The sequence below is a fragment of the Melanerpes formicivorus genome, unplaced genomic scaffold, assembly GCF_026170545.1.
Source record: "Melanerpes formicivorus ecotype bairdi unplaced genomic scaffold, bMelFor1.0.p_v2 SCAF_12, whole genome shotgun sequence".
NCBI classification, from domain to species: Eukaryota; Metazoa; Chordata; class Aves; order Piciformes; family Picidae; genus Melanerpes; species Melanerpes formicivorus.
The window spans coordinates 8,044,148-8,058,070 of record NW_027142364.1 but is presented as its reverse complement, the minus strand read 5'-3'; the positions used below and the strand labels follow the sequence as shown (position 1 = coordinate 8,058,070).

The 13,923-nt window shown below is 41.3% G+C and overlaps 1 protein-coding gene across 1 annotated transcript; it reads left to right on the top strand.

The window, feature by feature from the left end:
* The first annotated feature begins 5,728 nt into the window (after window positions 1–5,728).
* AHSG (alpha 2-HS glycoprotein) lies at window positions 5,729–13,291 on the top strand. Its single transcript, XM_068145122.1, has 7 exons — window positions 5,729–6,026; window positions 7,684–7,794; window positions 9,009–9,093; window positions 10,331–10,494; window positions 10,782–10,889; window positions 11,715–11,795; window positions 12,677–13,291. The coding sequence occupies exons 1-7, from the start codon at window positions 5,814–5,816 to the stop codon at window positions 12,950–12,952; spliced, it is 1,038 nt and encodes a 345-aa protein (XP_068001223.1). The 5' UTR covers window positions 5,729–5,813; the 3' UTR covers window positions 12,953–13,291.
* The last annotated feature ends 632 nt before the right edge of the window (window positions 13,292–13,923 follow it).

The window sequence follows — 13,923 nt, the reverse complement described above, 5'->3', positions numbered from 1 at the left end:
AAAAGGGCAAAAAGAAGTATAAAAATTTGGGAAGGGGAGTCTTATGCACCAGGACAGGATACCACAGGGGAAGTCATACAGGGACTTGAAAATCCTTGACTCAGACAACTGCTCTTGTTACTGACTGCAACATCAAAACATGTAGCAGAGAAAAAATGAGGAAATGGGGAGGAAAATTTAAATCAATTAAAAACTTCACTAAGACAAAACATCTTATATAATCTCCCCACTGGGAAGAGAGGGAGAATAGACTTTCATGTAACAAATGCTAGTAATGTCACTTGGTGCACTTCTGGAAGGCACTCAAGTTTCTCAGTGGCACAGACAATAGAAAAGCAAAATAGAAAGAGAGAACATAACAGAAATAGATTTGGTTGCCTTTGTCTGGGAGAGATGGTCAAAAAAATGGAATTTCCTTTCCAGTGAATATTTCAGAATTCTTGACAACTTTTCATGGTCTTAAAAAAAAAAATCAATAAAATAAACCTGAAATGCTCAATAGGAAATCTGAGAGCCCTGATTTCAACCCTCTCAATCCTGCTACAGCTCCAGTAAATGAAGAAATCTCTAAACTTTTACTAACTGGCAGCTGTTTTTCCTGACTCTTTGATGCTTTCAATAGATTCTTCAACCACTGATAACAAAACTTTTTACAAAGTTCAGTGGGTTATTTCAGGTCCCAAGAGTAAAATGGAAAACAAGAGATTAACAGACTGAGATAACAAAGTTGAGTGAAAAGGAATGTCTAAGTAGGCACCCAAAACTAGAGGCTCCCGAATTTGATGCCATGTCTGCACATTCTATTTCAGAATACAGAATAAACCAGGTTGGAAAAGACCTTGGAGATCAAGTCCAACCTATCACCCAACACCATCTAATTATCTAAACCATGGCACTAGGTTCACACAGAAAGAAATCTCTCAACTCCAAATACTACAGCAAACTACGGCACATGATCAGACTTCCTTCTCTTAAATGCTTTCATATTAAAAGAAAAAACCCAAACCAAAATAAATCAGTTATCATATAATGTTCTACTACTGCAGACTGGTAAAACTGTTCAGACTTCACAGGTTTTCCCATGGCCTGAAATTTCTGCTATGTGGACACTGGGGGACTTGGACTGCAGTAAATCTAAGCCAATTTAGATCCGCTGAAGATTTGTCCGTGCAATGTTAAGGGGCCAATAAGACTATGCAAATCAATTAGCCTAATTTGTCTTGAGGTTTTTCTCAGACCTCTATGGGTTTTCACAGGCTCTAATTTTAAATGCTGATTATACTGTCATTTAAGGAAGCAATATGCTGCCCTGACAAGAATGGTCACCTTAACTACCTGACATTTTCCCTGCAGACATCTTCCTGCATTAGTGTGCAGGTTTCTGGGTAGGTGATGGCTGCATAGAAGACAGCCCTGATGTTCCAATATCTTGTGAACTCTATGATCCAAAAGTAATGTACTTAATCAAGTGTAAAGCAAGAGGTGATTAAGTTTTGCAGTATTGTACAACGCTTGACTGCTCAGAAATGCATCTTTTGATGTGGTGTAGAGAATTGGACTCGTTCTGTCTACTTTACCAAAGGGAATAAAAAAGGACCTTTTTATAATCTGAAAAGAGAGCCTCAGAAATCCCCACAATTGCTTAACTTTGATCTGGAGCTTTAAAAAGATGATATTTATCTGCTTGCTTCTTTAATTTGTTTGAATTTTAAGCTCAGGAAGAGGTCAACTTGACATCTTGTGGAAGCAATTCTTTTCTTTTGCTTTTTTTTCCAGGTGAGGTTGAGCAGGGGCAGCAAGCTTCCAGTCATCACTAGTTGTTTTAAGCATCCAACCAAAGGGGCGGGGAGGGGGGAAATAAAGAGAAAGCAAAAAAGAGAACCATCAACTCACCTTTCCACTGTGATTTATATGAATTATTAAGAACTGAGATTCAGTGGTGCTTCAGTTCTTGAGCATATAATCAATACTAGATTTTATATATAACAAAGGCAGTAAACCCAGCTTGTTCTGCTTCCATCACAGTGAAGCCTTGTCAAATCTCTCAGGCAACTCAGTTCACTGGGGACAAAGTCTAACACTACTGATGTGAAAGGTGGATTGAGGGAGACTGAAAACTGGCTGAATGGTTGGGCCCAGAGGGTGGTGATCAGTGGCATAAAGCCTAGTTGGAGGCAAATAATTAGCAGTGTACACCAGGGGTCAATGATGGGGTCCAGTCCTGTTTAATATTTTTATTAATAATCTGGGCGATGAGGCAGACTCTACACTCAGCAACTTTGTAGATGACACAAAACTGGGGGGAATGGCTGATATGTCAGCAGGTCATGTTGCCATCCAGAGGGATCACAGCAGGCTGGAGAAATGGGATGCCAGGAATTTCACGAAGTTCAACAAGAAGTTTGAAATCCTGCATCTGGGGAACAACAGCCTCATGCACAAATATATGCTGGGTCCAACCTAGCTGGATGAGCAGCTTGGCAGAAAAGGACCTGGGGGTCCTGATGACTACCAAGTTGAACATGAACCAACAATGTGGCCTTGCCATGAAGAGGCCTAGCAGTATCCTGAGCAGCACTAGGTGAAGTATTGCCAGATTCAGAGAGGTGATCCTTTCTCCTTATTCAGCCCTGGCAAGGCCATAGCAGGAGTACTGTGCCCAAGTTCTAGTCTTCTCAGCACAGAAGAGACACAGACATACAGTGCAGCAAAGCACCACAAAGATGATTAAGGTAATGGAGAATCTCTCCTATGAGGAAAGGCTGAGAGAGCCAAGACTACTTAGCATAGAGAAAAGAAGGCTTGAGGGCATGTTATTAATGTATATAAATACCTGAAGGCAGAATGTGAAAAGGACAGAGCCAGGCTGCTTTCAGTGGTACACAGTGACAAGACCAGAGCACAAATTGAAATAGAAGGTTCTATCTGAACATCAGGAAGCACTTTTTTATTATGAGAGTGACCAAGCACAGGTACAAATTGCCCAAAGAGGTTGTGGTGGAGTCTCCCACCTTGGAGATATTAAAAAGCCATCTGGACATGGTGCTGAGCAACTGTCAATAGGTGGCCCTGCTTGTGTGGTGAAGCTGGACAAGTTGACCTCTAGATGTCCTTTCCAATGGCAACCATTCTGTGACACTGATTCTGAGAAAGACTTGTGCACTTCAGTGGGCTTTGTGATGTGACCTTCTGTCCAGGAGCCCATGGAAATCAGCTCAGTTTCTTGTATGGTAAGAGCTCTTTGCAGCCACTACTAAAGGATAAGTTTTTACTATGTCCAGGACATAAAAGAGAGAGTATAGATCTACACTGAGCTCAATAAAAAAGTTATTTCTGCAATTATTACTTTTTAAGTGAGGGTGCCAAAAAAGGGCCAGGCCTGATGTGACACAGGCCTGCAGGGAACTGACATCAGCAATCTCACTTTCAGAAGAGATTAATTAGGTAGATCTGTGTCAAGTCTGTATCCAAAGGCGACAGGTTCCTTGTTGTATCACCTGTAGCCAAACTGCCTGACTGCACTTGCAAACTCCATTCCCAACCATAAAAACCAAATACCTATTTCCTCACACATATCACAGCTCACCCAAGAAGTGCCACCTGCAAACATTCTACACTGCACTGAGCATTAATAATCATGTGGGTACATGCTGTATGTCAGCAAAGAAAGTCCATACAGTCAGTAATAAGAGCAGGTCTTGAGTAAGCCTATGGAGAAACTGTGAAGTATTTCCTTTTTCGTTCTGCTTGGTAAATGGAATACTGAATATGAGTGACAATGGAGAGGGAAGAAAAAAGGTAATAAATACTGTTTGGTACTTGAGGTTTTAAGTTTTTCTTTGAAAATGGAACCTGAAGTTGACTGAACTGGGTTATATATTATCTTTTGGAATAGCTAGAGCTTGACTGCAGAAATGTTAGACATCCTAAAGTATTTGCTGCTCTGAAGTGGAGAAGCTGTAACCTAAGAAACTGAGTAATGACCACATCAGATTTATAAATAAAGGTTCAGGTCCTTCTCTGGGGTAATTATATGTCACTTAGGCAAAAAGCAATTTCAGTCTGCACCTGTTAGAAGTTTACCCTTATGTTTCATTCTAGAAAAGGAAAAAGATTCACAGGTTAAAAAGTAACTGTGGGATAAGAGTAAAGAGTAAAATACTATCTTTCTAAATAAACTTTCCTTGTTTCAAAAGGAACACTCAGAGTGTGTCTTTGGGATGCCAAACAATGCTGTAAGTCATCCAGGCCAAAGTCAAGAAGACAAATTATCATCCACGCAACAGAACAAATGCCAAACAACACCTGCTTCAAATGAGAGGAAAGAACCTACCATGCTCAGAGCAATGTTCTGCTGCAAGAGAGAGGAAGAGTCTTTCTTTTCCCCAGGAATCTCTTCAATATGCAAATCCTAGTATCCAAAAATCACCTCATCCAACACAGATGAAGGAAAGAATTCCATCTTTTTTTGTCTTTCTCATTTTGCTTTCCCATCACTTCATCTGTCCAACCAACCATTTTCCATTTATTCTGTATTCCCTAATTCCAGATTCTAGAAGAGAGAAGCTTGACTCCACTGCCTTATTTTTATTCACAATTATTAGCCAAGCTCACACTATCTTGCAAGCTGAGAAAAACTTATCTGAAGTGAAAATTTCTAAACATGTTGAAATCCTCCTATTCATGTCAAATCTGCAGCTCATTCTTGAACTTCTTGGAAAAGATAACAGAGATTAAGATATTTTAAAGCAAAAAGAGACCTTTATTATTCTGCAGCCTGATCACCACCACAAAATGGATCATAGAAACCTACTCTGAAATTCCTGCAGGAAAAACTCTTCTGCTGGTTGAACTAGAGGCTACTGAGCTAGAGTTTATCTAACTAAAGTCATCGTACCTTAATTTACAGACCTTAAATACTGGACACATCATAGATGCCATGTTCCACTCCATAGGACATTTTTGTTATCCATTTACTGTTTTGTAATATGTACACTGTGAATGTAAATATAAACTGGGGCCCAGCACTCCTGAGCATTTAAGCAGCTTATTTCCACCTACATTCGCCTTAAAACACATTTGTGCTCTTTAGGGTCGCCTGTCAAATCCTCAAATCTGTACAACATATTACAGAAAAATTTCTACAAGATGCCTGCTTTGCAAAATGAAATTCCAGGAACCACTGGAAGTATTCAGATTATTCAGAAAAAGAAAGAGCTGATGCAAAAGATTTAGACACTACATCTCATTTCCTATTCCAAATGAATTCAATAGGAGAAGTTGCTATATAATTACATTTACTGTTGAATGTGATCCCTACAATGGATTCAAATCCCATTTTCTCATTTATCTTGTTACTGATCTCACAATTTAGACTGGTGTCTGCTGAGATCTGAGCCCTAACAGATTGTGTCCTGTTTACAAGAAAGCTTAATTAGCAGTAGCATCTCTGCACATTTAACAGAGGGATCATATTCCTCCTGCATGTACTGTATTTGGTTGTTGTCTAAAAACTGTTACATTTTTGCTGACCCTTAGCTGCTTTAGCAGAGTTTGCAATATCCTACCTGATAAAATTTACTTTGGCCAATATTAATCAGTGCGTTTGATGTCCCAACATTTACTTATCTCTTTTGTTGTTTGCAATGCCTCTTGGAATTGGGACAAATATCAGACATGCTCCATGCAAAGTCTGTGGTATGTACTATATAAATGTGTGGTAGTTTTAGACCTCACTTCTAGCTACCTAGCTGCCATCTGAACAGTATTCTTAGATCTTTATTTCTGAAAGGGATCAGCTTTCCTCGGGTGCCATGAAGGCACTAGTAGCTTTAATATTGCTTGTTCAGCTTCCAATTCACAAAGCTGCACCAGCAGCTCCCCCTGCTCCCCCTGCTCCCTTAGGCTGTGATGACCCAAAAGCTGAAGCAGTAGCAGAAGTAGCTGTGAGTTACATTAATGACCACAGTCGTCATGGATACAAGTTTGCTGTAAACAGAATCAGCAATATCCGCGTGCTATCCCAGGTAAGTGAGGAGCTTGAAGCATTTTGTTAACCTGGAGATGGTTGGGAATGGCCAACAAGCCCTGCCAAGGGCCACTTCCTCACATGGGTTAAAGCAGTATGGCTCTGTTGATTTAAATGGGGCAATGCCAACTGGTAGCAGTTGAGAATCCAGGTCACTGGAATGTATCTCTCAAAGAGCAGAACAGAGAGGAAGAGAGAAACGTTCAGGTATTTTTGTACAATTCTAGGAAGTGCTCAGTTTACAAATGCAGCATGCTTGCTAGGGCAGATCCTCCAAAGTGCTGAATCACGAGCTCAGTAGCTAATCTGGAGGAAAATTGGTAGGATAATCTTTGTGATGCAGGTAATTTATTGGCTATGTACATGCCTATCATAACTCCATGCTATTAGTGATTTTGTAGTAGGCATTAATTTTACCTAATATCCCATTGACCTGACAAGGAAGCCGAACGGAAATAACTGCATCTTACAGTCTCATTTTCACCAAGATCTATTGTCATCATTACAGGCATCTAGAAAGGCTGTAGAAATGGTCATGAATACAATGTATGCACTCATTCAGAAGCTTTGATTCCCTCAAAACATTGAAAACGGTCCCAGATATTAACAAGAATGAAATTCCATGGCTGTTTTCTACTTATTATGAGAGAGTGAGAAAGGATACCAACGTCATTTACAAGAGACTAAAACAGACAGTAATGAGATTAGAAACATGCCCACAGTCACCCACATGAAAACACTGGTGACACTGCTTTGCTCACATTTAATACTTTTACACTAAAATAACTTCATTCATTTAAATGGAATTACTCCCAAGTCAAACCTCAGAGTTAATCTCACAGCTAGGGAACTCACTTCGGCCTTTCCGCTCACGTGTCTTATGTTATTCTTGCAAAGGTTCAGGAACAACCATAAAAGATTCTGCAGCCCACAAACAACGTAAGTATTTGGGCTGGAACTTATCTGGTGCAATTCAGGGTAGTTCTGGAGGACTGAAGGAGACAGGCCAGTGTGCACCAGTGTTACACAGGGAGAGTGATTGCCCATTGGAATGGCCTGCCTGGGGAGGTGGTGGAGTCACCAGCACTGGAGGTGTTCAGGAGGAGACTGGATGGAGTGCTTGGTGCCATGGTTTAGTTGATTAGGTGGTGTTGGATGATAGGTTGGACTCGATGATCCTGAAGGTCTCTTCTAACCTGGTCTATTCTATTCTATTCTATTCTATTCTATTCTATTCTATTCTATTCTATTCTATTCTATTCTTTGGTATCTGGTTACAGAAACACAGAGATTTTGTAACAGAGCCAGCTGTGGATTTTTTAAAAACTACTTAAAAAATAAAATCAAGTCAACTTAAGAGATCTGACCTACTACATACAGGCTGGACTTTTCAAAAAATCACAGGCCAATTCCTTAGCTGGAAAAAAAAATCGGTGTGACTATCCTGACTTACTCCAGCTAAAAAAATGGGCCCTGTTGTTTATGAAATTAAAAAGGAAGGTCCTATGCAGCTACTCTAGTGTATACCTGGAGTGCCAGTCAGCAACAGAGTTCACAGCACAGCCCTAAAGAAGAAATCTGGTGATATTTTGTGAAGTAATTACTACAGTTCTGAGTTTGTTTGTTTTGTTTGTTTGTTTCTTTGTTTCTTCCAGGGGCCAAATCATGAGATAATATTTCTTGAACTTGACTTATTAGAGACCACATGCCCCATTCTCAGCCCTACACCTCTTGCAAATTGCACAGTAAGGAGCTTCACAGACCATGTGAGTATCTAAAATATCACTAGCTCAGTCCAAAGGTGTATGTTCAGTATGTGGATGCTAGAGGTCAAACTATGTTCAGTTAGATTTCCAAGCAACTCTTCTATCTCTGTAAAAGCCTAGAACCACCCCATCACTTGCAATCTCATGTCATGAATGATTTGACTCCTGGATTTCTTTTACGTCCTGTTACCTAAAGAGGACAGGTCACTGTCAGAATAACATCCCACATACAGTTCATGAATGCCATGGGGCCTTGTTAAGAGGATCCAGATTTAGACTTCCATGGTCAGTCCAGATGTCACTGGCTCATTGCAAGCTATAGACAGGGAAGGCTGTGTAACTGTGCAAACACAACCCCTTGGCTGCATGGAGGTGTTAACTAGTGACATTCCATCAAGTCTAGCCACCTAGACCTAGTCAAGACTGCAGGAGAGCTATTCCCTTCAGACAGGGCTCTGCCTTCAAAGTCATCCTTAGCCGGAATGTACTGGCCTCAAATATTTTGCTCTTATGAAAGTGTGATCCAGCTGTGAAAAGCTTTCCCTGACCAAAGCAGTGGGAGTGTTGTCCAAGTACAGGCAGCTCTGATTTCTAGGCAGAAAGCAGAGTGAGCAGCTGACAATTTAATCCTGCTGTTCCTAGAAGAGGGCCCAATTCACAGTGCTCATGACTACATGTGAATCTTAATCCACCCCTGTATTCACCCGAGCTCAGATCCCATTTACCATTCTGGGGGAGGTAACTCTAACTGCTCCCTCTTCCCAGTAAGTCCAGCTTTGCCTTTGCCATCTCCTCCCCTGCTGGATGATCTCTCACGTTGCACACAAGGCAGCACGTTCTGCTGTTACCATGGCCACTGACCAGCTGAGATTAGTGAGAATGGTATCAAACAGCTCTGCAGAAGGCCTTAACACATAAGTATTCATATTCTTTGCTCTTTATGAGAGAGGAACCTGAACCAGATGTCCATAAATTGGCTACCCTGGCACTTCTGACGCTTGAAATCCACATTTGGATCCAAATTTTGCAGCTCTGGTCTGTTTTTCACAAAATCAGAGACAACAGGACACGCCTAGCAGCGCCTTTGCAATCAGGCTAATTTTGCCAGGAACAGTCAGCCAGGATCTGTTCTTTTGATTTTAATAACAGTTGCCCTTTCCAGAAATTCCTATTCATCTGAATGATGTAACCCTTTGACTTTTGTCTCTCCCTAGGCAGTTGAGGGTGACTGTGATGTCAAACTGCAGAAGGTGGATGGACAGTTATCTGTACTTGCTAGTAAATGCCACTCACATGCAGGTAAAGACTTGGTTATTTAGGTTTTAACCTAGAGGCTGGAGTATTATTAAAGCAGTGTTTATAGTTCACAAGCTTTTCTGATTCTAGCACTGTGTATATGGAATAAAGGATGACAGTTAATGGATTTTCTAAACCCAGATGATAAGAGTAATTTTTTCCCCTTTTCTGATTTCATTCCCCTAAACCCAGCCTTTTCTCTTTGCTGTTCTTTACTCTAACAATTAAGATACCATAAGTCAATCTAGAAGCAAGTTCCAGATTTGAATTAGAGATTGCCAGTACTGAGGCTTTTCACTCAGAGTTTAGCCTTAAGAATTTGATTGCTTGCTGGTCTGAATTTGAGCTTGTTGATCTTCAGAGCCATTTTGTCAGATGTTGCTTACTTATTAAACCAGCATTTTAATATTGCCATGGGAAAGCAGAATCTCTATTCTGCCTCCTCTGTGTGAGCTCTCTGCTCTATACAAGATGTCTTCTGTACTGCTTCCACTACTGGTGAGTGAATGAAAGGACGAGTGGGACTTTTTAGTCTGGAGAGGAGAAGACTGAAGGGGGATCTAATAAACCATAATAAACCCATGAGAGCTGGGTGTCAAGAAGGAAGGGACAGCCACTTCTCACTTGGGTCCTGTGATACAACAAGGGGCAATGGATGTAAACTACAGCATAGGAAGTTCTACCTCAACATGAGGAAGAACTTCTTTATTGTGAGGGTCACAAAGCACTGGAACAGGCTCCTCAGAGAGGATGTGGAGTCTCCTTCTCTGGGGACTTTCAAGACCCATCTGGATGCGTTCCTGTGCAACCTGTGCTACATTATATGGTCCTGCTCTGGCAGGGGAGATAGACTCCAAACCCTAACATCCCGTGATCCTGTGAACACACATGCAAACACAATTCATTTTTCATCTTCATTTTTCCACCGTTCCTTGAGTGAGCTGGGACATCTTTTAATTGGTATTGTGGATAGTTTGCCAGAAAGAGAATCAATTCAAAGACAAGTTAGGAACATTAAAAAGGTACTGTTGAAGTCCACAGCACTTTCGCATGCAGAAAGGCTGGGACTGCAAAAGTCATGTGAAATAGTGCCATCTGTAGCCTGTACTGCAAAAATTCCTTACACTATAACTTGGAACAGACCATGAAACACTGTTTTATGTGACTGAATAGGTTTATAATGCCTTTCAAAGCAACCTAAAATCTGATCGAAATGTCATCTGTTTGGTTCCTCCTGCAGACTCAGCTGAAGACATTCTCCAGCTCTGTCCTGACTGTCCACTGTTGGCAATCTGGAATGACACTGAGGTATTGGCAGCTGTTACAGAGTCACTCAATGCCTACAATGGCAAAAGTACTGGTGCCTACGTCAAGCTCCTTGAGATTGGAAGAGCCAAAATACAGGTAATTGCTAGAACTGTGTCTAGCTTTCCCTGTAAACAGAGTACTTCTGTGGTAACTGTGCAGTGCTAACTAGTTTGGTTTGCAAACAGATCTTGTTTGCTCTAATTTGCCCTGCTGAATTGCTCTTCATTTCCCAGGCATTTTGTGTGATTTTAGCCACAGGAATCCCTTTCAATTCAGTAGGAGATGCAGAGCTAGAAGCCACAACATTTTCCTTTTATCTTTCCTCAAGCAGCTCTGCAGTTTCACAGTGCAAAGCCAGTTAAACAATTTTCCTGTTTTATCAGTATCACCCAGCGCATGTTGTCTTTGTTGAGTTTGCTGTGGCTGCCACAAACTGCTCAGCAGAAGCTGCTAATGTGGAGGCTTGTCACCTGCTGCCTGATGACCAGTCTGTAAGTATGCCAGCACATCAGTCCTGATCTCACAGCAGCACGCTGTGCTGCACTCACGCTTGAGCAGGAGCACACTGTTGTGAGGATGAAAGAGCAAGAGCTGTGTGCCATCACGATGTGCTTTTCAGGAGAGAATTCCTAAAGCTAAATCTCACCTTGCTTTTCTCTCTGAGGTATGTGGACTAATTCCTGGTGTACCTGAATGTATTTCAAAAGGGCTTGGGAACCAAAGTGCCCTTAGCACACTGTATTTTTAATCAGCAGGATATATAATATTGATTACTCTTCCTAACATGAGCACCTGAGAAATCCAGGCTCTTTGGGCAGTGCACAAACACATAATGAAAGGGCAGACTGCTTTACCTTCCTGTCATTTAAGTGCTGTCAGTGTGCCTTGTTCTAATACACAGGCTCCTGAAAAATTATACTGTTGTACACTTTATCATGTGAAAATTCTTCTCTTGTTTCTCATGAAAATGAATCCTAGAGAGTTTTAGTGGGTGGGAACCTTTTACCTATATATATATAGGGGGGTGTGTGTATATATATAGGTAAAATATATATAGATTCCTATATATCTTTTTGCTCCCTCATATCCAGTCATACAAAGGATCTTACTCTAGAACAACTCAGGAGATTCACTTGTTTGCTGATTATGCATTAAAACAGCTTGGCTTCTGAGTCTAACAGACTGAAAATTAAGCACTTTACTGCTCAGCTAAAACATGAGATGTAGTTATTTCCAAATATAATGAAATTTAAAATTGTAATGTAAGTCTCTTCTATTTCTAACCAATTTCTCTTGTCTGTGTTCTGCTCTGCCAGAATTTTGGTTTCTGCACAGCAACAAAGGTAATAAGGCCCTCACAGGACCTTGAAGTCAACTGCCACCTCTATGGACATCAGGTACCAACTCCAGACACTCCCTTCCTTTCCAGAGTATTCTGGCCTACCAGTACTAGAATTGTTACAGTACTAGAATTATTAATACCAGTACTAGTATAAGAAGCAATCACCCCAAGTTTACCTCTCCCACAGCACAGTGCATTAGCTAGCTATGATGAGTTTAACTTTGCATGCTAAAACCCAAGGCAAAGTAGCTCATGGTATCCTATGGATTTCTGTGCCAAGAATTATGTCACCCCTGCCATCCAAGCTTGACACAGTTTGTCCTCCTAGCCATCTGGCAGCTTCACATGTCTGGTAGGGCAGAGGGAACCAAAGTGTGCTCAGCTAGGGGGATGGGGCAGATAGATGTAAAACATAAATGAGCCATTTCTGGCAGATTAAATCAGCAGGGGTTTTTTTGCTAGTAGTCCTTAAACTGTACTGAATTCAGCAAGCCTGACCTGCACTGCTATAGCTATAGGAGGAAAACATGTATGCATTGGACTTGAGTGCTTTCCAGGAACGTTAGTCTCCATTAGGTCTGAGAAGGGATAGGTGGTGCCTGAATACTTCCTATGGACCAGAGCTCTTGGTAACACAATAATTAGCTGACTAGGAATTATAGGAAAGAAAGAGTAAGACAGCTGGTCTTGAATGTTTCATTACCTGCACAGGTGGCCCTGAAAGTTCACAGAATTTGGTGCTAATGATTCACTGAGTATGTTCCTGCAGTCCTGTGTATGTGTTCAAATGCAATCAAACTTCTATGACTGCCAGGAACATTTTGTACCTGGGTTGGATGCCTGTATCTAGTTAGGAGCAGGGTACCTAGTAAGGTATCAATAACCTGTGTATTGTAAGCCCCAAGTCACTGAACACAAACTGTTCTTCTTTCCCAGCCTGGAGTTACCTACTCTCCACCAGGTCAAGCTACATCAGGACTGGTACCTGGAGTTGTGCAAGGCTTCACAAACCATAATCTCAGGCTTTCCCACAATAACCCTCTTGCATCTGAATCCCTCTCTTCAGAATTTTCTGCTTCCCTGCTTTCAGCAAAATCTGTAGCACGGAGAGCAGTCGCAGAGGTTGCTCAGCATGACAAAGTACCTCGTCCAGTTGGCTTTGTGCCTCCTCCTCCTCCATGTCCTGGGAGGATTCGTCATTTCAAGATATAGGCTATGTTACAGACATGGCAATGCAGCTAACTGAAAGATCAGTGTGCAGCAGCAGCACGCAGACCACATCATCAGGTTCAAAGAGGTGAGAATGTTTGAGCGCAAATGAATTTTACTCTCCAGAGAGCAGAGCCATGGCCAGGATCTTGCAAAGGCCTGCTTCAAAATATTGGTGCTTACAATATATAGCTTTTGTTTTCTCTACATACAGAGATGCTCTATCCAGAATACAGAAAATATCATTTCAATGAAACTGTTGTAAGAGCTATACAACAGTTGTATCTTTGTGACAGAACCACCACCCGAAAGGTCACTTCACAATAAAATGTTCGACAGAAATGCTCTGGTATCTTTTATCTGTGTATATTTTCATTTAGTTGTCAAGTATCTCCTTCACAGCATTATGAGTCACATTCTGGGCTTGGTTTCAAAAACAGTAAGCTCTTGCACTTCTCATCAGCTTCACTGGGATGTGTGGGTGCTGAGCACTGCGGAAAATTAGGTCAGTCCTTTCTTTTGATCACGCACCAGTAACACTGAGGAAGTGTCAGGGAAAAATGTGTATTTCCCTGCCACCTGTAGTATTTCCTAGCCTGTATCTACTTTTAATATCCACCAGAAATACCTCAGTACTTTTGGGCATGGCATAAAAGCATCCATGTCGATGAAAAGAATAAGGAATGAGGACATTTCCATTGCTGTGCAGGCTGAAAGCATCAATCCTTCCAGACAAAGATGTGGATTCTCTGTCTTCCACCAGGTGCAATATGGTCACAGGGTACTGGATGGCCTGTGTGTATATGAGGGAATATCAGTTCAAGGGAATAAAAATATACTACAGGCATGTGTCTCATATAATAAGATCCAGACAGTGATGATAATTTACCATTGCCCTAACAGTCAAATCTTCCTTGAATTTCTGACACGTTAGCATCTATTCTAGGTAGAGAAGTAATAAGGGACAGGGGCCA

Excerpts from the sequence above, each read along its gene's own strand:
- AHSG (XM_068145122.1), top strand. The coding sequence starts at position 5,814 with ATGAAGGCACTAGTAGCTTTAATATTGCTTGTTCAGCTTCCAATTCAC. Across the intron at positions 7,795-9,008 it reads TAAGGAGCTTCACAGACCAT|GCAGTTGAGGGTGACTGTGA; the intron begins GTGAGTATCTAA and ends GTCTCTCCCTAG. Across the intron at positions 11,796-12,676 it reads GCCACCTCTATGGACATCAG|CCTGGAGTTACCTACTCTCC; the intron begins GTACCAACTCCA and ends CTTCTTTCCCAG.